The sequence below is a fragment of the Zootoca vivipara genome, chromosome 15 (assembly GCF_963506605.1).
Source record: "Zootoca vivipara chromosome 15, rZooViv1.1, whole genome shotgun sequence".
Lineage (NCBI taxonomy): Eukaryota > Metazoa > Chordata > Lepidosauria > Squamata > Lacertidae > Zootoca > Zootoca vivipara.
This window is the reverse complement of record NC_083290.1, coordinates 3,140,335-3,161,316: the sequence shown is the minus strand read 5'-3', so window position 1 is coordinate 3,161,316 and position 20,982 is coordinate 3,140,335. Positions and strand designations below refer to the sequence as shown.

Here is a 20,982-nt window from a genome sequence, read left to right as displayed (position 1 = left end):
GTAGCTTCTTCTAGTAATGCAAGCCCAGGACGCATGCCGGCCTTCCCCAACCCGACACGGCGATGCCCTCCAGATGTTTTAAACAACTCCCATCAGTCCCAGGGAGCATAGGTATGATGACTGGATTCTGCCTCCAGTGTTGGAAGCCTCTGCATAGCCGTTGCTGGGATTCGCAAGTGGGGAGAGTTCTGCTATTGTGCTCAGATCCTGGTCGCGGGCTTCCCATTGTGCAGGAGCAGCTCAGCAATAAATCACACGGATTAAGTGAAGTTAACTCTTTTATTAGAAGAAACGGGCTGCTCCGGAGCACCAGGCCCAATGAGCACAGCAACTCTCACGGTTAGGTCTTGTCCCTATGAGGCAGTTGTGGAGACTGAAGGTCTCCGCCTTCCCACAGTTCCCTAAGTCCCCCCCCTCCCCCAGGTCCTTCCCAAGCAATTTGAGACTTTGCTGCTGTGCCGGTCTCTGCTCCACCCTCTTCATACCTTTTCTGGTTCTGGGAGACCAGCGGGGAAAGGAGCTTTTCACAGCAGGAGCGGGAGACACCCTGGCTTCTTCACCAGCTTGACTCCTCTCTGCCTCTTGGCCTACCTCCTCTCTTGCTTCTGCACTTCTCTCTGCCACAGCCTCCCTCTGCTCACTAAGCCCTGTTACTTCTTCCCAGTCTTCTCCCTCTGACCACTCATCGTTGTCCCACCACCAATCCCCGGGCTCTGAGCCTTCTTCCCTTGGGGGTCCCTCCCCAGCTGGTGTCATACCTGCCAAGTTGCTGTCAGAGAAATAAGGGACCGGGCCGGAAATAGCAGACCGAAAGTAACACTGCCACCATTTTGAAACTGGGCAGAGCAGCATCAAAAGTCGCTTCTGAGCATGCTCCGCCCAGTTCCAAAATGGCCGCCGCACCAGAATAAACCGGGGGAAAACAAAAAAATCAGTTTTTTCAGCTAGGAACAGCTGGGAAAATGGTGATTTCCCGGGGAAAACGGGAGACTTGGCAGCTATGTCTGGTGCCTCCCACCATTCCTCTGTGTCCAGCAATTCCATGGGGACATCTGGCTGGGCACTTTGAGAACAGGCTGCTGGGCTAGACTGCCCCCTTTTGGCCTCATCCAGGAGCCAGGCTCTACTTAGGGCGTGTGGAGCAGGATGAAGCAACCTAACCAATTTTTGACAATTCCATTCCCTGCGCTGACACTGCCAAAAGCTTGGGGGGGGGGGTGTAGCTGTGACATAATGGCAGCTGGGAGGAGATTGATGCAGAAATGACATTTGAATGCAATCTTTGTTTGTTTGGAAAGAAATACAGTTTATGGTCAGGAATCCCCTCGTCCAGCTTGCACTTGATGGCAACCAGGAGGAGGGGAGCTTCTGAGGTGTGAGCTACTCATTCATACAGGAATAGAAAGGAGCTTGTCACACATATATATTTATATAGGTCTGTGTATGTCAGTTTATTTTATGCATTTATATTATGTCCCAACATATATATATATTTAAAGGTGGGTAAAAACTTTTGCAGGACAGATTGCAAGCAAATGAAAACAAGGAAAAGCCTTGTTTCAAAACCGATTATTCCAATGCCAGATTTTAAAGGGCTGAGAAAATACTACTACTTCTGGTTGTATCCAATACTATACCTGCTCAGAGTAGATCCATTGAAATTAATGGACCTAACTTTGTCACTTAGGTCCAATGTCGCATACGGGTTAGGGTGTTGGACTAGGACCTGGGAGAGCAGGGTTCGAATCCCCACTCAGCCATGAAGCTCCCTGGCTGTGACCTTGGAATCAGTCACCATCTCTTAGCCTAACCTACCTCACAGGGTTGTTGTGAGGATGGAATGGGGAGGGGGAGGAGAACCATGTACACCACCTTAAGATCCTCGGAAGATAAAGCACTTAAATATGCAATTCTGTGATTAGACATAATTGATCAGACAAGCCTCCATTTTCAGAGGCAGTCTACCCCAAAAAGCCAATGCTCATGGCACACATTTAGCGAGGCCTGTTGGATGCTTGTTTAACAGCACTCTCTCTCACACACACACACAATTTTTTTGCCACATCTTAACAGAAGGTTTGGGGGAAGATTCTTCCACCGATTCAGCAGCTTCCCCAAATCACAAGACAGGGCTGTAAATGAAACAAACAGAAGTGTACAATTAGAATAATTTTAAGGGGTCCCCCCCACACCCTCTGCCCCCACCCAGGATCAAAATAAGTAGAAATTTTAATGTGCCATTTAAATCTACCTGAACGTAGGGAGCTTAATTGAACTCAGGACGGGAAAAACGAGAAACTGAGATAAACCACAACTGATACGATTCATCCACCTTAACCCAGTATTGCCTACACTGGCTGGCAGCAGCCCTCCAAGGTTCCTGCAGTGCAGGGGGTTGGACCAGATGACCCCTTGGGGTCCCTCCCAACTCTACAATTCTATGATTCTATGACTCTAGGGTCTCATGCAGAAAAGGCTCCCTGCCAAGGAGGTGGGGGGGGGGGACAAATCCTGTTCCTCCCAGTTTCTCATTTTTAAGTGCATATAAAGAAACCTGGGGAGCTGGATTTGGCCCCTGACTAGAGGTTCCCCATCTCTACCCTAAATATATTAGGAGTCTCAGCTTGCAAATTTTAAAAAAATGTTTAGAGATATTGTGTTCAGCAACCAGCAGCCTGTTGTCCCGAAATCAGGCCCCATGGAGGGCAGGTATTTGGCCCACTGCTTTCCTGCATCCTTCTAACGATTAAAAAGCACTTTGCCCTCGTCCGATCTCCTCGCTACAACACACCCATTTATGGGCCGTCGCTTCTAGAATTAAAAAACCTTGCAGAAGATGACGAGAGACCAAAAAAGTGGACAAACTTGGGGAGAGATTTCTTCCGGGGGCCTTGCTCTTCTGAATCCGCGCCGTCTTCCGAAATGGGCTTGAGCGACCCTTCTCGTTTCCCATCTCTCCGGATTGGGACCAAGGTCTTCCAGTTTTTCCCTGAAACTGACACGGGGATTGGCTTTTGTTTCGATTTGACACTTGCACGCCGATTTTCCAGAAACGTGGCTGAGCTCAGTGCAGCTGGCAGTGGCATTTAAAAAGAACAGCATATGAACAGCACACAGTTTCTCCGGCCCCACCTCTTACCTCCCAGTTTTCCTTGCAGAGATACCTACAGTGGTGCCTCGCTTAACGAATGCCCTGCTTAACGAAATTTCTGCTTAACGAAAGGATTTTTCGAGCGGAGGTTGCCTCGCTAGACGAATTCATTTTATGAAAAATTCGTCTAGTGAATTGCGGTTTCCCATAGGAATGCATTGAAATTCAATTAATGCGTTCCTATGGGCAAAAAAAAAATTCAATGTGTTCCTATGGGATTCGCTAGACGAATTTTTCGTTATAAGAAAAGACCCGTGGAACGGATTAAATTCGTCTAGCGATGCACCACTGTACCTATATTTCCTCCCCCCCCCCTACTCACACCAATAGCCTTTCTCTCCACGTCCCCCCGGTAAGACCAACAATAAAAAGCAGTGTACAGTACCCCTGTTTACTAGTTTCTGCCAGCCATACCCTTCTCTAGGAAACTCCATTCCATTCCCCCTCCCCCCTCCACCTAGTTTTTCTGTCCCTCCCACGACCAGCATTCTGTGCACACTGAGCATGCTCAGTCCACACCAGGTAGTTCCTCGGGGTCCCCCCAACACAGAGAACATCAACTGAGTAACACCTGTGGGCTTCATTCACTCTTAAAAAGTGAACTGTTTGCAAAAGGCTCCCACCGCCCAGTCACAAGGAAAATATTTCCTCACCTCTCCCATACTTGAAAGAAAAGCTCAGGTTCCGTTTCAGCTCCTCACTGTATCCACCAGGGTCTTCGTTGATGATGCCCAGATTGGTGTTCCATGTGGACCAGTTGACCTCATCCACCCTGTTCAGGAGAAGCAAACATGGTCAGGTCTCCCCCTAGCAGCAACGCAGTGGGGGAGGGAATGTGGGGGCAGCCCAGCTCCGAGACTGCTACTTCTTTTTTGGCAGAACAGGAGCAATTACATCATCTACCGGTGGAATTGATGGACCTTCCGTGATATGGCAGTGAGGAATGGGAATTATTATTATTATTATTATTATTTCTACCCCTCTCATCTGGCTGGGTCTCCCCAGCCACTCTGGGCGGCTTCCAACAAAAGATTAAAAATACATTAAAACATCAGTCATTAAAAACTTCCCTAAACAGGGCTGCCTTCAAATGTGCTCGGGCTGAGGCTGGATACAGCTTTCCTTTGATGGAGTCCCTGCTTCATGCTAGTGGTTCACATGTTTGGCTTTCTAATGAAAGGCTAGACGCTGCATTTCAGCTGGCGGAAGATCTTTTGTTGAAGCACAAATGTGTATTACAAGGGCATTTGCTCCCAGGAAACTAGGATTGTAGTGATGCTGGTCCAAATCAGTTGGGTACTATGTCAGGCAAATGTACTATACACTTTTTTGCTATCTGTGTGTAAAGATACAAATAACACAGCTGCCTGCATTTTTTGTTTTTTGTTTTATGCTGCTTGGAGAGGGGCTGGCAACAGAATCTCCTTGAGGATGTAGCTATGCAGGAGATGTCTCTCAAGATGAGCTCATGTACAGTACTTCAAAATTTACTGCTACACCGTCACTTCCTGTTACCGTTACCAAACAGATTGCTACAACCCAGAACAGTGTAAACACGTGACTCCAAGTACAGTGGTGCCTCGCTAGACGAATTTAATTCGTTCCACGGGTCTTTTCTTATAACGAAAAATTTGTCTAGCGAATCCCATAGGAATGCATTGAATTTTTTTTGAATTTTTTTTTTGCCCATAGGAACGCATTAATTGAATTTCAATGCATTCCTATGGGAAACCGTGATTCGCTAGATGAATTTTTCATAAAACGAATTCGTCTAGCGAGGCAACCTCCGCTAGAAAAAAACCCTTTTGTTAAGCGGAAATTTTGTTAAGCAGGGCATTCGTTAAGCGAGGCACCACTGTACCTCAAGCAAGCAGGGCATTCTCCGCAATACAAAAGGGTGATTTGCCAGCTGACCAGAGCTGTAAGGAGGGCTGGCAACTTCCGCACACTCAGTCCCTGAAAAGCTTCAAAAGTTCTCACCTGTCCATGGCCACAATTTTGCAGCCTGAGAATGGGATTGCAGAATTGGCGGGTGGGATGGTTTGGCTAGGCCTGACAGCCTCTATTTCCTTGTCATCCCAAGGTGTACGGAGAAGGGAACCAGAATTACCTAAAGCACCAACGGTAATCGTTTTTCCCGTCTGGAGTAGTCCCCACCATAACTTGCTTCCCAGATCGGAAGGAGTTGACAATGCAGTTCCAATAGCTGTTCTCGATGTTCAAGATGGTGATGGCTCTCTAGGTGAATATATATATATATATATATATATTAGAGTTAGTAGAGCCTGAGGCTCTTAATTCCTGCGTTTTCCAGAGCCTTCCCGACCCCAACCCAGAGCTGGCTGAATTCACTCAGCCAAGGACACGCCAAGGCCGAGGGGCTGATCGGAAGCCAGACTCACCTGGAGCTTCCAAATACTTTTGCTCTCCTGAGAAATCTTGTTGACTGTTTCTCCCATCAGGGCGATGAGCATGTTGAGGAGGAGGATGTACGTGACTATGACGTAAGTCACCAGCAGGATGATGAAGACCGACCTGAAGCGTTGGGAACTAAAGGTAGTGAAACTAACGGCAACATTAGGAAATACAGGTAACTGTGTGAACGCGCTGGGCAAACAGGCCCATAAGGAAGGGGGGGGGAGAGTTCAGAACAGCACATTTTATACTTCTAAAACACAAGGATCTCCTGTAAGTTAAAGGTTTGATGTTCATAGTTTGCAATTTGTTTTGAACTGATGAAAAGGAAATGATAATGATTTAGGGTGTATACGAAAATAGGAACAGCACTCTTAATTATTATAAATTGTAAGAGTTCCCTATAACTTCAGTACGTTATTCTTTACATTTTGGGGCAACTGATGCAAATAAATTGGTTATATTAATTACTATTGCTACTACTACCACTACTCTGATGTGGCCCTTCACCAGCGGGTCCCAGGGCGGCTTATTTAAAATTCAGTATTAAAAACATTAAAAACAAATTACAAACACAGGAGTAGGTTGGATCCTGAAACGCATCTCTCAAGTTTCAAATGCTGGATGCACATATGTGGAGAGGGAGTTATCCAGCTTAAGGGCCCGGCTACCACAGAGAATGCCCTCTCCCACTCCACCGCCTCTGAACAATCTCTATTGGGAGATTCCCCCCAGATTTTAATGATTTATATTAACTTTTTGTAATTGCATGCATTCTTATTAGAATGTAATAAGAGCCTGCTGGATCAGGCCAATGGCCTAGCCAGTCTAGCATCTTGTTCTTAGTGTGGCCAGCCAGCTGCCTATGGGAAACTAGCAAGCAGGACAGGGCCGTCTTAAGTATATCTGGTGCTGTGGTGCGACAGATCCCTCCGGCGCCCCCGCCCCGTTTTCCAGTGCGGCAGGTGGGCGCAGCTGCGCGGCGGGCGGGCGCAGCATGGCTGCCGCGGGCGCAGCTGTGTGGTGCCCCCTGGCGGCCCTGTGCCACCCAGCCTGGCCATAGGGCCTGCCCTGAAGCAGGATCTGAGCACAAGAGCAGCCCTCTCCCCTCCTGTGGTTTCCAGCAACTGGGATTCAGAAGCATGGCTGTCTCCAGCTGTGGAAGAAGAGAAGAGCCTTCATGGCTACCGGTAGTAGCCATCCATAGTCTCTCCTCCATGAATCTGTCTAATCCTCTTTCAAAGCCTACAGGTTGGTGGGCATCCCTGCTTCTTGCGGGAGAGAGTTCCATAATTAAACTCTGCGCGCTGTGTGAAAAAGCGCTTCCTTTTATCTCTCCTGAACGTTCAGCTTCACTGGACGCACCTTTCCTCTAAACTAAAAAAATCCCCAACTCTGCAACCTTTTCTCAAAGGAGAGTTTTGCTCCATCCCCACGACCATCTCGGTCGAACCTTTTCCGTCTCTACTATATCCTGTCTGAGACGAGGAGGCCAGAACTGTTCACAGAGTCTGAAAATGTCAGAACAAAATAGTTTACACGCGTTAAAAGAAAAGAGGAGCGGGGAGGCAAACCTAAAGTGGTAACTGTCTGTGAACTCCAAATCTCCCATCCCAATCGTGAACTTGAAAAGTTCTAGGCAGGTGGAGTAGAAGTTGTTGTAGGAAGGGCGGCACTTTGCTTGACAGGAACTGTGAGTTTGGTTCTGTGCCAGCAGCTCATCGTCGTCCTCAATGAGGGTCACGACAGCTAAGGAACGAGGAAGAAACCCGATTCAGTTCACATTCCAAGGCGAAAGTACTTAATCCACATTTTGCAAAGCCATTCGCCAACCGCAACGCAGCTGGCCTTCAGAATCGTCCCTTGCAATGCAGTTCTCCAGCAAAGCATTGTGTCCAAAATCAAACTTACTGGGGTGGGCGGGGCGGGGGGGCGGGGGGTTAAGCAGGCATAAAAACGCATATATTAGTGAAAAGGAATTTGATTAGGTGGGGTGGGAATTGCTTTGCAAAAAGCCAAAAAGTATAATTAGGCAAAAACTGCATATACAAATTGTGTATTAAGTGGTTTTTTAAAAAAATATCTGTTTTTATTGATACTTATCCAAAGATATACAAAAGTTCATGCCCAATACGAAGTATCTTTTATATAATGCACCAGAATAAAATAAATACTTTAAAAATATAATCTAAACAGGAACAAGAGCAAAAAGAAGAAAAAGGGGGGAAAGGAAAAGAAAGTGGGGGGAGAGAAAAGAAAGAGAGAGAGAAAAAGGAAATGGGAAAAGATATTTTTAGAAAAGGATTATGTATCAGGAGAAATCTATACTGATTTTTGTTTTTAAATTCGCAAACTGATGGGAAATGTGAAGAAGTGAGCAGAAGAAGAATAAATTGACTAATCAGCCTATATCCAACCACAGTAGCGGTGATGTTGAGGGAAGACCAGTGTTAAGAAGATAAAAGGAAATATCCAGACCCTAGCACTGAACACCCCCTCCCCCCACCCCGCACACAGTAGAACAGTTAAAACTGACCAAGGAAGCCTCTGGGATTTATTAAAAGATGCACAGAAGTTCCTTATTTATTTAATTGGGCATATTTCACCGTTTGGTGCATGGAATGTGGGAGGCTGCTCTCTTTGGGGACATCGGCCATTGTTCTTTGGGGACTGGGATCTTCTGAGAATGGTGCAAATGTCACCTCGGTCTCTGGGGAAATCAGGAACTCGAAAAGCCTTGCTGATCTACTTGCAAATTGTACTAGCAGATCCCAAGCCAGTTTCTTCCCCCACCTCTGAACTATCCCACCCAGCTTTTGCAGCACCAGGACACATCTGTATGTGTTCGCTTTTGTCCTCTCTCCAACCCCACCAAAAAGAATCCAAAACAGTCACTCCGTTTACCTGTCGAAAAGCCCAAATGGAAAAGGAGGAAGACCACGATGAAACGGCACAGGTCTCTCAGCATCATCTGTAAAAAAAGAGGTGGAGGGGTGGGTGGGAAGAGAGAACCAGGGCCCAACTGGATGAGGGTGGGCTCAGGTTGGTGAAGCAGTGAACCCTTCGCCCCAAGGGACTAGCCTCTGCTACCCATTGCCCCTTTTATCCCAGACTCACCTTCTCCAGCATGACTGAGTAAATCCCCATCTGCTGGAAGCCACGGGTGTAATAGAGCAGGTTGGTCCAGCCCAGGGCCAAGGCAAAGACCATGAGGATGACATAGAGTTCTTGCTTGCTGAAGTACAGGACCGCTGAGCCCAGGATAAGGACAGAGTGGATGAAGCTGAGTGGGCAACAGGAGGAGTCAAGCTTCCTGGCTGCGTCGGGGATTTGATCCCTGGTCTTCCTGGTGCAACACTCTAACCACTACACCACACTGCCACTCATAAACACATAAAATTTGGCATAAAGAAATGAGAATTCCCTGGATGCCAAGTTCCAGGTGCTCTTTGGTGAGTGAATTCCAGCAGAGATTTAAAATTCCAAAACATGCAGCAAAGTAAAAGTGTGGAAATACAATCTGTTAGACCTTTACAATATGTCGTTGAGAGTTCCAAAACTGTCCCCAGCATAGGAAACGACCACATATTTGGTAAGTTAAAAACTGATTTACTTACAAACCCTTCAAAGGTCAGCTTCATGCTGTTTTCCATACATCAGAAAAGTTTCATAGGCAGATAAAACTTGGCCAAGTGGTGAAAGTTCCCAAATTATTTGTATGGAAACTCAAGAGAGGCTTGTAAGAGCCATGTGGTCTGAGCTGCAGCAACCACCTCAAAACTTCTTCACATGCTAAGCTTCTCAGGTAGATTGGGAGGAGAAGGAAGGCTGGATTGCCTTGTCCCAAGGCGAGGGACAATGCTAAACCTGACAGGAAAGCTTACTCTATGGAATTAACCCCTTCATGTGTTAATTAGACTTAAGCATGTTGGTTATATAAGGCTGGTTATACCACACTTACAAGAGAAGTTCACTGTAGCTGTTCGTAAAGATTGCTTTCAGGGATGGCTGTCTCTGCTTAAAATACTTGATCTGAAAAAAGGCAGGAGAATAAATAGAGGTTGGTGTGAAAAGGGCTTCAGTCCAACAAAAACCCGTAAAGCCTTTTACTGCCACTGCCCCTCACACAGATACACAATAAAATGACCTACCCTAACCCAGATAGCATGCAAAGGATGTGCACTACCAGTGAGCCACACTCCCTTCCTAATGTATTGTCAAATGATAAAGGACAAGAAATTCATCCAGAGAGATCATACACTGTCTTCCCAGTAGATTGGGATTGGAGCCTTAGCCATGAAACTCACTTAACACGAGAATGGGGCCTTCTCTGCAGTGGCTCCCTGTCTGTGGAATGCTCTCCCATGGTTAAATACAGAACCACAAGCCACAGATATAGTTCATGACGAATAGGAGTGCTACCTCCTAGGCTCAGCTCCCAGTGTGGCAGAATCAGTTGCGCTGCCCTAGAACCATGGGAGGAAGTTGGAAGAGTACCGCTCTTTCCCACTTCCTTTTCCAATTCTATGGGATTTCCAAGGCTCAGATTAATCAGGATCAGACTTTTACACGGATTCCTTGGGAAAGTGAAGTGTTTGTGCATGTGTGTGGGTGAGCACTTTCTCTATTTCTGTCTCTCTGTGCAGGGCGGAAGATCTGAGGGAGGGGAGAGAGCAGTGACCAGAGGGGGTGGCCCCACGGCACACGCTAAAAAAATGCACATGTTCCCCTGGAACCTGACCCTTTGCCCACCCGTAAGAGACTCTGGTGAAGTTCTTACCCCTCTGAAGAAGAAATAGGCACCCCCCAACACACTCAGGATCTCCCCGGTGACTCGGAAATACTCGTTGGTTGTGTGATTAAAGGCGAATGGGGGCTGTGGACGAGAAGGGCAGAACTTTAGAGAATCAGAATGGAATGGAGTACCTGGGAAAGGGTGGGGCAGGCAGGCAGGCAGGCAGCGTGGCTAACACAGCACCCTGTTTGACCATTTCCCTGCAGGTCCCACTTCAAAAGGAATAGCACATTCGCCGCCGCCACCCCACCACCCCCATTCCCACCTAACCTGACCCCTGGGGCATTTCACAGCTGCATGTCAGGAAGAAATTCAGCAGGTGAAGCAAACTCCAGGATCCACGGGTATAGAAACCCCTTCCATAAGGGTTGGTATGAACAAAAGAGAGCTAGAAACCCGAAAATCTCCAAGTTATAAACCACCTCCCCGTGCTTTTTCGTTGGCCTGTTATAGGCGGCGACGGTGAGGATGACAATGTGGGCAGCATAAATGAAGAAGTTGAAGTAGAAGAGGTGCTTGACGAATCGGTCCCACTTGTCTTGCAGGAGCTGGTTGAGAGGCTCCACCAGTAGCATCTCGTGACGGTTCTGGAAGGGAGAAGGAAATCAGACCAGTAGGAGGGTGGGAGGCAGGGAGGCCAACAGCAGGTGGTGCCAGAGCCAATGAAAGGGAGTGCCAAGCTCTAGGCTGGTTGTAAGTCAGATGATTGGCAGGTGGGGGGCTGCTAGCTGCCCCCGTTGCACGTTAATGGACCATTCTCCCCACTGGAAGAAAACCAAGGGCAGAGTGAAAATTAAAAGGGCAAAAGGACTGTGATCAGAAATTAAAATGGCTGATTTTGCAAAGCAGTTCTCCAGCCGAGTAATGTTTATACCTGAGTGAAGTGTACATTCTATAGATGCATATGTGAAAATAACATACCAAAATGCATTGCAAAAAAATTAAGCTAAGTTGGATAGAATCATAGAATCGTAGAGTTGGATGGGACCCCAAGGGTCATAGAGTATGTCCGGAGGAATTCGCCCTGTTGATGACAAATTTTCATTAGGGTATTTAAAATATATATATATTGCAAACTGATGGGGACATGTGGAAACTGACTGCGGCAGATTGGCCCATCCCTAAACCTGACCTCACTAAGGGCCATCAAAGAAGCCTCTAAGCTGTGACACTGGAGGCCAGGGAACTGGGCCTCAGACATACCGGTGTCTCACTGCTGTAAGCAATGATCTCCAGGACCGAGTTCCTCTCGCAGGTGTCAATGCTGGACAGGTCGTAGAGTGACGAGTGAACGGGCCCATAAGCCCATTCTGTGAACTTCCGGGACAGGTGGCGACACTCTGGCTCCTTGATCTCCCGTCTGAGGATATACGCAAAGACCTAGCCATGAGAACACAAGGAAAAGACCCACAGGGTCAGGCTCATCTAGTGCAGCATCCTGATCTCACAGTGGTCGTTATGGGATGCCCGCAGGACCTGCTACAGCAGTAACGCTTCTTCCCACTTGTGATTCTCAGGAACAGAAATTCAGAGGCAGACTGCGGAGGGAGAACCAGCACCCTTGTCCTCCATGTCTCGTCCTCTTTTAAAGCCATAGTTTAGCTATGCTCTGTGTAAAGAAGGGCTTTCTTTTCTCTGTCCTGAATATTTCAACATTCAGCTTCATGGGACAGCCCTGCTAAGTCCTACTATTATGAGAGAGGAAGAACAACTTTTCTCTCTATCTGCTTTCTCCGCTCTGTGGATAATTTTCTACACCTCCATCTTATCTCCTCTTACAGTACTTGCCTTTTCTCTAAACTAAAGTGGTCCATATGAGGTAACTATTCCTTTCCTTTCCTTTCTTTTTAAGCTTTGCAAAAGAAGCTTGATTTGGTCTGCCAAGGTTTGAGAGATAACAAATGCAAGCTGAATTCAGAACACAAATGGTAAGTCCTACAAATAAAGTCTTTCCCCTGCTCCTTTCTTATAGGGATTCTTTTCCTTATGATTTTAAAATCATAGAATTTTGAAGTCGGAAGGGAGCCCATGAATCATCGAGTCCAACACCTTGCGATGCAGGAATTACAGCTCACCTGTTGACGCAGGGTCTTTGTGAGTGTTTCTGCTGGAATTGCCCTGGGTTTGATTCCCAGGAATTAAAAACTACAGAATTAAAGACTTCATGTGAATCCCAAGTGCTGACTGGGACAGGAGACTTCCTGTTGCCCCTCTGTATGATTTACTGTTTCTCCCTGGAAACGGTCACTCTTGACTCAGAGGTGCCGCAGTCTCAGGCGACGGCTGCATCCCTCCCTGAGTCACGGTTCCTCATATGCCTCCTTCGAAACCAAACAGTGACCTCACTTAGGGTTGAGTGCTACCAGGGCTGTTGTTTATATATAGGCTTTTTAAAAAAAACTATTCTTGAGAACTAGAATGGAATGTTTTTAGTCAGAAAATGTATGCCAACGGAAGCTTGGGCGTCTCTGCCTTGCAACAACAAACAAGGCGGGGCGGGTGCTAATAGCACCATTCTGCAGATGCAGGAGCCTAGACTGAAAGAACAGTGGCTGGCTTAAGACCTCCAAGTGAGTGCAGGGTGAGTTTTGAGCCACCTGAGCACAAAATCAGTGGCATAGCATGAGTTGCCAGCGGCCAGGGCAAGATCAGCATTTTACCTCCCCAAGACAAATATTACGCCCCCTAACTGAAACCTCCATGCAACGCTGCTACTGCTGGACAGAGCTGCAGAGCAGCAGGGGGATGTGTGTGTATGCCTCTTGGGGCTGCGGCGTCACTGTCACCATGAGTCTCGCCTCCCCCGCTGGGGGTGGGGTGGGGATGCCACGTGGCTGAGAGATGCAAGGGACCATCCTCTTCCAGCTCCTGCTTGGCGTGCTGCCCAGGTGAGGCGGGTGGAACGGAGAGCGCATGCGGTCAGGGCGGCAGCTGCAGGGGCATGCCCCTCAACATTTTTGTGCCCAGGGCAATTGCCCCGGTAGCCCCCCTCCCATGCTGCGCAACTGACAAAATCAAGCTAGCTCTGATCTCCAGGTGGAATGCTGGTTGGTGTTGCATAATAATAATAATAATAATAATAATAATAATAATAATAATAATTCACTATTATAGTGAATTATTTCAACCCAGCCACTCTGGGTGGCTCCTGGTAGAATATTAAAAACATGATAAAACACCAAACCTTAAAAACTTTCTTAAACAGGGCTGCCTTCATATGTCAGATAGTTGTTCATTTCCTTGACATCTAATAAGAGGGCGTTCCACAGGGTGGGCACCACTACCAAGAAGGCCCTCTGCCCGCTTCCCTGTAGCTTCACTTCTCACAGTGAGGGAACTGGAAGAAGGCTCTCGGAGCTGGACCTCAGTGTCCAGGCTGAACGATGGGGGTGGAGACGCTCCTTCAGGCCGTTTAGAGCTTTAAAGGTCAGCACCAACACTTTGAATTGTGCTCGGAAACATACTGGGAGCCAATGCAGGTCTTTCAGGACCAGTGTTATGTGGTCTCAGCGGCCACTGCCATTCACCAGTCTAGCTGATGCATTCTGGATTAATTGCAGTGTTTGGGTTACCTTCAAAGTTAGTCCCACGTGCTCTACTGCATTGCAGTAGTCCAAGCGGGAGATAACCAGAGCATGCACCACTCTGGCGAGACAATCTGCGGGCAGGTAGGGTCTCAGCCTGCGTACCAGATGGAGCTGGTAAACAGCTGCCCTGGACACAGAATTGACCTGCACCTCCATGGACACCTATGAGTCCAAAATGACTTCCAGGCTGTGTACTGGGAATGAGTGTGCTTGTTCATTTCAACCTCTCTCACAAGCAGCACACACAACCTACCTGTATCTTCCCAGTCTTGGCCGCCAGGGTCAGCGGTGTCAGCCCCCTTCGGTTGGCGATATCTTCCAGCTTGAGGGTGGGGTTGAGCCTGGCACCCAGGATGAGGGTGTCGTGGTACATCTTGGTAACAAACTTGGTGTTGTCCTCCGTGTTGTCGGCAATCTCCACCAAAGCATGGAGGACGGTGTTGCCCATGGAATCCTGGGCGGCAATGTCGGCTGGGTGGTAGGGGTTATTGAGAAGGTACTTCACGATGTTGAGCTGGTTCGTGCAGGCAGCCAAAGAGAGCGGCAGCTCACCTGGTGGGAACAATGATGGGCCATCAGAGTCACATGAGGAGGGAGAGCAAGGTAAAAACCTCTCCTGCCCAGGGCCGGCTCTAACGGCCAGGCTGGGTGGCGCAGGGTGCCACGGCGCCGGCCCGCCAGGTGGGGCGCCATGCAGCCGCGCCTGCCCGCCCGTGGGCCGCTCCGCCGCGCAGCAAGCCCCCGCGCGCGCCCGTCGCGCAGCAGCGCCCTCGGTGACCGCACTGCGCGCTGAGCCCACCCGCCCGTCACACTGGAAAACTGGAGGGATCCATCGCCCCACGGCGCCAAAGGTGCTTAAGATGGCCCTGCTCCTGCCCTGGCTCCTGCCAGGTGGAGAACTCGAGCTCAGGTTGTGGTTTCTACCCAAAGCTTTAATGTTTGAGTCCTCTTCCTCAGGCTCTCCTGACCCGGCTAGAAACCCTCCCAGCCCATGGGGGTCTTCTGTCTGCCTCTCCTCCTGGCTCGGCCAGCCCCCATCCAACTCAAGACCTAGGACCCTTCCAAAGACGGTGCCTACCAAAATAAAACCCGGGCCTGCCACTGATTTTCTGGAAGAACTCCCCATGAGCTTTCGCGTTGACATCGGCGCCGTTCCTGACTAGGAGGTCCACAAGGTACATGTTTCGTCTCTCGATGGCGATGTGCAGCGCGGTTTGGCCTAAATAGGAGGCAGAACCGTGAGCTGGAAGGTCTGTCTCTACCCTCTGCCCCCATTAATAGCTCCATACCCGTCTTACCACGCACAGCAATCACACACTCCTTACCCTTGTAGTAACTGTCCGTGTACTCGGCATTCACAAACTCCTTCAGGTTGTCCGTCTTCTCCGCAATCTCCAGCAGGAGAGGGATGGTGTCGTTCCGGCCGTTGTGGAGGTTCAGCATGGCTTTCAACAAGCATGTCTTCCCAGTGTCCGGTTCTGGGGGAAGAAACACACCACACTGACAAGAAGGCACCCTTAAACTCTGGCGTTTTGAGAAACGTTGGGGAAGATATAACAATGTAATGGGCTTTACCCATGGATCCTCCTCTGACCTTACTGCTTAGATGTGTAACTGCACTAATAGAAGAAAGGGAATTGATGTAGCACCCATTGACTGCTGCCAGATTTATTATCTGTCAAAACTGGTTACAGGTAGGTAGCCGTGTTGGTCTGGGTCGAAGTAAAATAAAAAAAATCCTTCAGTAGCACCTTAAAGACCAACTAAGTTTTTATTTTGGTATGAGCTTTCGTGTGCATGCACACTTCTTCAGATACGAAGAAGTGTGCATGCACACGAAAGCTCATGCCAAAACAAAAAGTTGGTCTTTAAGGTGCTACTGAAGGAATTTTGTCAAAACTGGGTAAGGGGTGTGTGTGTGTGTAAGAAGAGAATGCCATCTATGAGGCAATGGATAACTAAATGCTAGGATGTAGTATGCAAAACTAAGTTCACACACACGGTTACAACCAGGGCAGGTGGATAGCAAGGTGATGTCTTTATGGAGAAATGAAGTCTCTTTATAACGTACTGGAGTTCCCCGGGAGTTTGTGGTCGATTGCAGTCGATTGCGGGACCGTTATCGGTCGCTGGATGAAAAAAGCTGTTGAATGAATGTCTCCACTCCCCTCTCTCTCTGTCCCTCTGTCGCGTCAAGTGTTCGGTCGTTTGGCGTCTGCTGCTGGCGACTGGGGATACTCTAGCGTTTAGAAGTGGCGTATTTTTATCTTTGCTTTTTTGGGCATTTCCCCTTTAAAAAAAGCTCAACAACTCTGGTCATTCCTCCCTTAAAAAATAGGGTTGCCAGACTCAATAGCGGACAGGACTTCTGTGCCTGTAATTGCCCTGCTCTCTTTTGAGTCTGGAAACCTTAAAGAGAAACCAGCATACCCTTTTGCTTGGAAATTAAACAAAGGGCCTGCTAGTTTCTCTTTAAGGTTTCCAGACTCAAAAGAGAGCAGAGCAATTAAAGGCACAGAAGTCCTCTCCTCTATTGAGTCTGGCAACCCTATTAAAAAAGCTCAACAACTCTGGTGAATCCTCCCCTTCCCCCACCCCCAAAAGCACGTTCCTCCTCCCTCCAATGACAATGGGTAGATCACTGCCTTTTTTATGTACTGGGAGTAGATCGCAGACTCTTGGGAGTTGGACGTGCCTGACTGTAAACCAATTTGTGCTACTAGGAACCTTTTAACGTTGATCTGTTGTACTTGATTTTGATATGGGAATTTGCCCTGCTGTGTTCAGTCCTAGATATCCCTTTTGCTTTTATTTTTGGCCTTCGTTGTTGCATTTTGTTATGCTCTGTTAAAAAAGATAAATTAAAATCTGAAAATTGAAGGAGGTTGGACTAAGATGACCCTTTGAGTCCTCTCCAACTCTTTCGATTCTATGGTTCATCCGGTGACCGAGGCAAAAGCAATCCCCAAGATAGTCCCATTTATCCCCCCCCCTGTCCCATTCCTCATTAAGCACCTCAGCCCAGCCAGGAAGGGCTGCTTATCTTTTTCCTCCCTGCAGTGACCTTTACACCCTGTAGCTGATCGCTCCCACACAGGAGCCGAGATCCAGGAAAAATGGGAGCAAGCAGTGGGGGTGCATTGCATAAGGAGGGTACAGTACGGTACTTTTCTCCAGGTCTGGTGCCAGAGGATGGCAAGATGTGCCAAGACTGGGCATGTGCCAGGACTCCCAAGAGCAGCAGAGGGCACCCTTGCCCTAACGGTGCTAACGTTTCCACTCTGCAAAATGCACCCAAAGGGATCAGAAGAAGCCTGAGAGAATCTTAGCTTGCATGTCCTTCCGCATTCAAGGTTTAGGGCAAGGGGTCACTGATGATGCCAGGCCCAAGATTTCCCCTTCGTGTGTGTGCGCGTGTGCGCTTGGCCTGTGACCTGTGGCCCCTGGAAGGTTGCTTGGGAGGAAATGTAGCCCTCAGGCCAATAAAGCTTTCCTCCAACCACCCACTCATTGCTCTAAGTCTTACTCAGTGCCTTCCACGCTCCAGAAATGGCTTTTGTGTCCCAAACCCCAGAAGGGATCAATGGCACACGATCCCCGCTCACCTTTGAACTCCTCATCCGTCAGGTTTTTCAGGGTCTCTAGGAGGTAAGTGAGCAGGTCGTCCAGCTCGCTCGGATCCCCCTGGGCCACCGCGTCAAAGAGCCTCCTTCGGTTGTAGATCCTGAACGCTTTCTCGGGGCGCCCGCCCATGGAGGTTTCTCGGCGAGCCCCGCGATGGAGAAGCCTGCCACGAGGAAGGGAGGCTGTGGGTTACTGGCTCCTCCCCCCTACACATGTACCACCATGGCAGCCTGAGGGCCACATTCCCTTCTGGGTAACCTTCCAGGGGCCACATGCCTTTGGTGGGCAGAGCAACACATGAGGCCAATTTTACCTCTGTCTGGTGAGCTGGTTTCTAGACACACACACTCACACCTTCCTCTCTATGTGCAGGGGGAGGGGCGGAGCTCAACAACTTTTGTGTTCAGATTTTCACTTTTTGAAATATGGCAACCCTACCAGGGCCAGTTAAAGAGGCATTGAGGGCCTGAAGGTCTACAGGCTGACATGCATAGTTAAAAGGGCTTAGTTTATTTTTGGGCTGCTATTTTGTTCATGTTGGCAATGTTGCTTTATAAATGCTGATTTGTCAATCATATAGTTTTTTAAAGTTGTTGTTTTGCTAACATTGTTTTGCATCATATCTGTTTCACAGATGATTTGTTAATCGTTTGATATGATTTAGGCTGCGTTCTATTCTGTTCTATCATGCTACAGTCAAACCTCGGCTCTCAAATGGCTCCGTTTTCGAACGTTTTGGCCCCAGAACGCTGAAAACCCAGAAGTAAATGCTCCGGTTTTTGAACGCTCCTCAGAACTCGAACGTCCGACGCGGCTTCTGCTGAAGTGCAAGAAGCTCTTGCAACCAATCGGAAGCCGCGCCTCGGTTGTTGAATGTTTCGGAAGCCGAACGGTCATCTGGAACGGATTACGTTTGACAACTGAGGTTTGACTGTACTGGTATTTATTGTTTGCAAGCTGCTTGGGGATTCCTTCGAATGAAAAGCAGCATAGAGTTATAATAAAACAGATCAGGTCGAATCCTGACAGCCAGGAACAAACACCACCTTACTGGTCTTCCTTCCTGCAACACCAGCTCAGCTGGCGCACTTCAATTCTCATGTTGTTTTGGAAAGTGCGAATGATGTAACTTCGTTTTGAAATCTGAACTTTAATTGGAGTTCTTCTCCCTTCCTAGTTTTGCTACAAAGGGGGGTTAAGGACAGGGCATCTTAGACCCCCAAGGCCCCCAGGGGACCCACTCACTTGGGAGAGTAGTTGCCACACCTCCCTCGCTCCAAGCTGAGGCTGAACTTGAGGATGGGGCTGGAGACAGTGTGGTCCATCTGGTAGAAGGAATCCATGGGAGCCGCGTCCTTGTCTCCGTCCCCAATCCCGAACCGCGCCCGCCTGGCGAAGATGCTGTGCTTGGTCGACCTGTTGCTGCCGGGCGTGCCTGCGCCGGACTCCTCGCCTTCCAAGTGGTCGTCCATCGATTCCGAATCCTCCAGGTCAGAGCTCCCAAGCTTCCGCATCTTCCCCAGGATTCCAGACATGTTCCGGAGAACGAGGCTGGGGGGGGGAAGTATTCTGACTCTCCCTGAAAGCTAAGGAAAACAAATGAAAAAGAAACTAATAATAGCCTGCTGGATCAGGCCTGCATCGCCCATCTGAGCTGCAAGCGGGATCTGAGCACAAGAGCTCTATCCCCTTCCTTCAGCTTCAAGACGTGCTGCTTCCGAATGCGGAGGCAGAACAACAGCCTTCTCTTCCTTGAATTATTCTATTCTTCTTTTAAAGATATCCAGGTTAGTGGCCATCACTGTCTCCTGCAGAAGGGAGTTCCATAGTTCATACGCTGCGTGAAGAAGGGTTTCTTTTATCTGTCCTGAATCTTTCACGAGTTCTAGCGTTAGAGGAGAGGGAGAATTTTTTCCCCTCAAACTACTTCCTCCATACCATGCAAAAGTTTTATAAACTCCTTTTTATGCTGCCTTTTCTTACTTGCCTTTTCTCTAAACTAAAAGGTTCCAAACGCTCCAATCTTTCCTCACAGGGCAGTGGCGCCATTCTTCCGATCATTTGCTTGCCCTTTTCTGAATCTTTACCAACCCTGCAATATCATTTTCGAGGCAACCAGGAATGTCCACATTACTCCGAATGCGGTTGCACCATAGATTTGTGTAAAGGGGTTATGGTACCGTATTTCCAATTCCTTTCCTAATGATCCCTAGTGTGGAATTAGCCTTCTCCCCACAGCTGCCACAAACTGACTGTGCTGTGTGAAGGAAGTCCTTGCTTTTATGCTTATTTATTTAGAGCATTTGTACCCTGCTCTTCAGCAAAAACGGTTCCCAGAACGCAGGGCTGGATTTAGATTTGATGAGGCCCTAAGCTACTGAATGTAATGGGGCCCTTTATATGTCCAGCTGTCCTTTGTCAACAACAAATTGTTGCTGGTTTTTTTGGTGTTGAATAGATGCTATATGGTAATTTGTGGACCTAATAGGTATCTAAAGCCACCTGCACATAACACAATATGTATTTTTTCAAAGTAATTGTTGAACTGAAATACAATTAAGAAGTATATTAATAGTGAAATACAATTAAGAAGCAGTATATTAATAGTGAAATTATTATTAAGCTCTAACTTAAAATGATTGGGGCACCATTACTTACATCCTAGGAGCCTACACAACACAAAACACTGTTGCTGTATGTAGGTTTTATGTTATTTGTTTTTTATCTTATATTTTAGAAATGTACATCCAGGTTTTTTTCCTTTCAATTTTTTGTGGGCCCCCAAGAGATGGGGCCCTAAGCTATAGCTTGTTTAGCTTATACATAAATCTGGCACTGCCAGAGCAGCTTACACACATTCTTTTGTCTCTCCTGCATCTTCCAACTTTGAGCCTCAATAGATTACCCCAAGTTCTAGTAGTAGATAGAAGAAGAGTTTGGATTTGATATTCTGCTTTATTGCTACCTGAAGGAGTATCAAAGCAGCTAACATTCTCCTTTTCCTTCCTCCCCCACAACAAACACTCTGTGAGGTGAGTGGGGCTGAGAGACTTCAGACAAGTGTGACTAGCCCCAGGTCACCCAGCAGCTGCATGTGGAGGAGCAGGGAAGCGAACCCAGTTCACCAGATTACGAGTCTACCGCTCTTAACCACTACACCACACTAGTATTCATTAGAGTACTGTATATTCCTGCGTATAAGACTTAGTTTTTAACCCAGGAAAATCTTCTCAAAAGTCGGGAGTCGTCTTATACGCCGAGTCATATTTCTTATACGGCAAGTACCGTATATCCCAAACTCTATATTTTAACTGGAAAAGTTGGGGGTCGTCTTATACGCCCAGTCGTCTTATACGTCGGAATATACGGTATTTACTTTCTCCCCATTGTGCATAATCTTCTACACCTCT

At 47.9% G+C, this 20,982-nt stretch overlaps 1 protein-coding gene and 1 long non-coding RNA gene across 2 annotated transcripts; one reads left to right on the top strand and one right to left on the bottom strand.

The window, feature by feature from the left end:
• Positions 1 to 2,003: 2,003 nt before the first annotated feature.
• TRPV1 (transient receptor potential cation channel subfamily V member 1) lies at positions 2,004 to 19,107 on the bottom strand. The gene is made up of 17 exons (XM_035139054.2): positions 18,818 to 19,107; positions 17,554 to 17,735; positions 15,274 to 15,426; positions 15,027 to 15,167; positions 14,202 to 14,500; positions 11,565 to 11,741; positions 10,784 to 10,948; positions 10,347 to 10,442; positions 9,528 to 9,598; positions 8,684 to 8,849; positions 8,471 to 8,537; positions 7,141 to 7,315; positions 5,554 to 5,686; positions 5,262 to 5,389; positions 3,805 to 3,923; positions 2,866 to 2,995; positions 2,004 to 2,132 (listed from the first exon to the last, which is right to left on the bottom strand). The coding sequence occupies exons 1-17, from the start codon at positions 19,105 to 19,107 to the stop codon at positions 2,120 to 2,122; spliced, it is 2,505 nt and encodes an 834-aa protein (XP_034994945.1). The 3' UTR covers positions 2,004 to 2,119.
• On the top strand, positions 5,128 to 15,075 carry LOC118096825 (uncharacterized). The gene is made up of 4 exons (XR_009556800.1): positions 5,128 to 5,393; positions 5,614 to 5,741; positions 12,214 to 12,289; positions 14,906 to 15,075. It is a non-coding gene; the product is annotated as an uncharacterized LOC118096825 (long non-coding RNA).
• Positions 19,108 to 20,982: the final 1,875 nt, after the last annotated feature.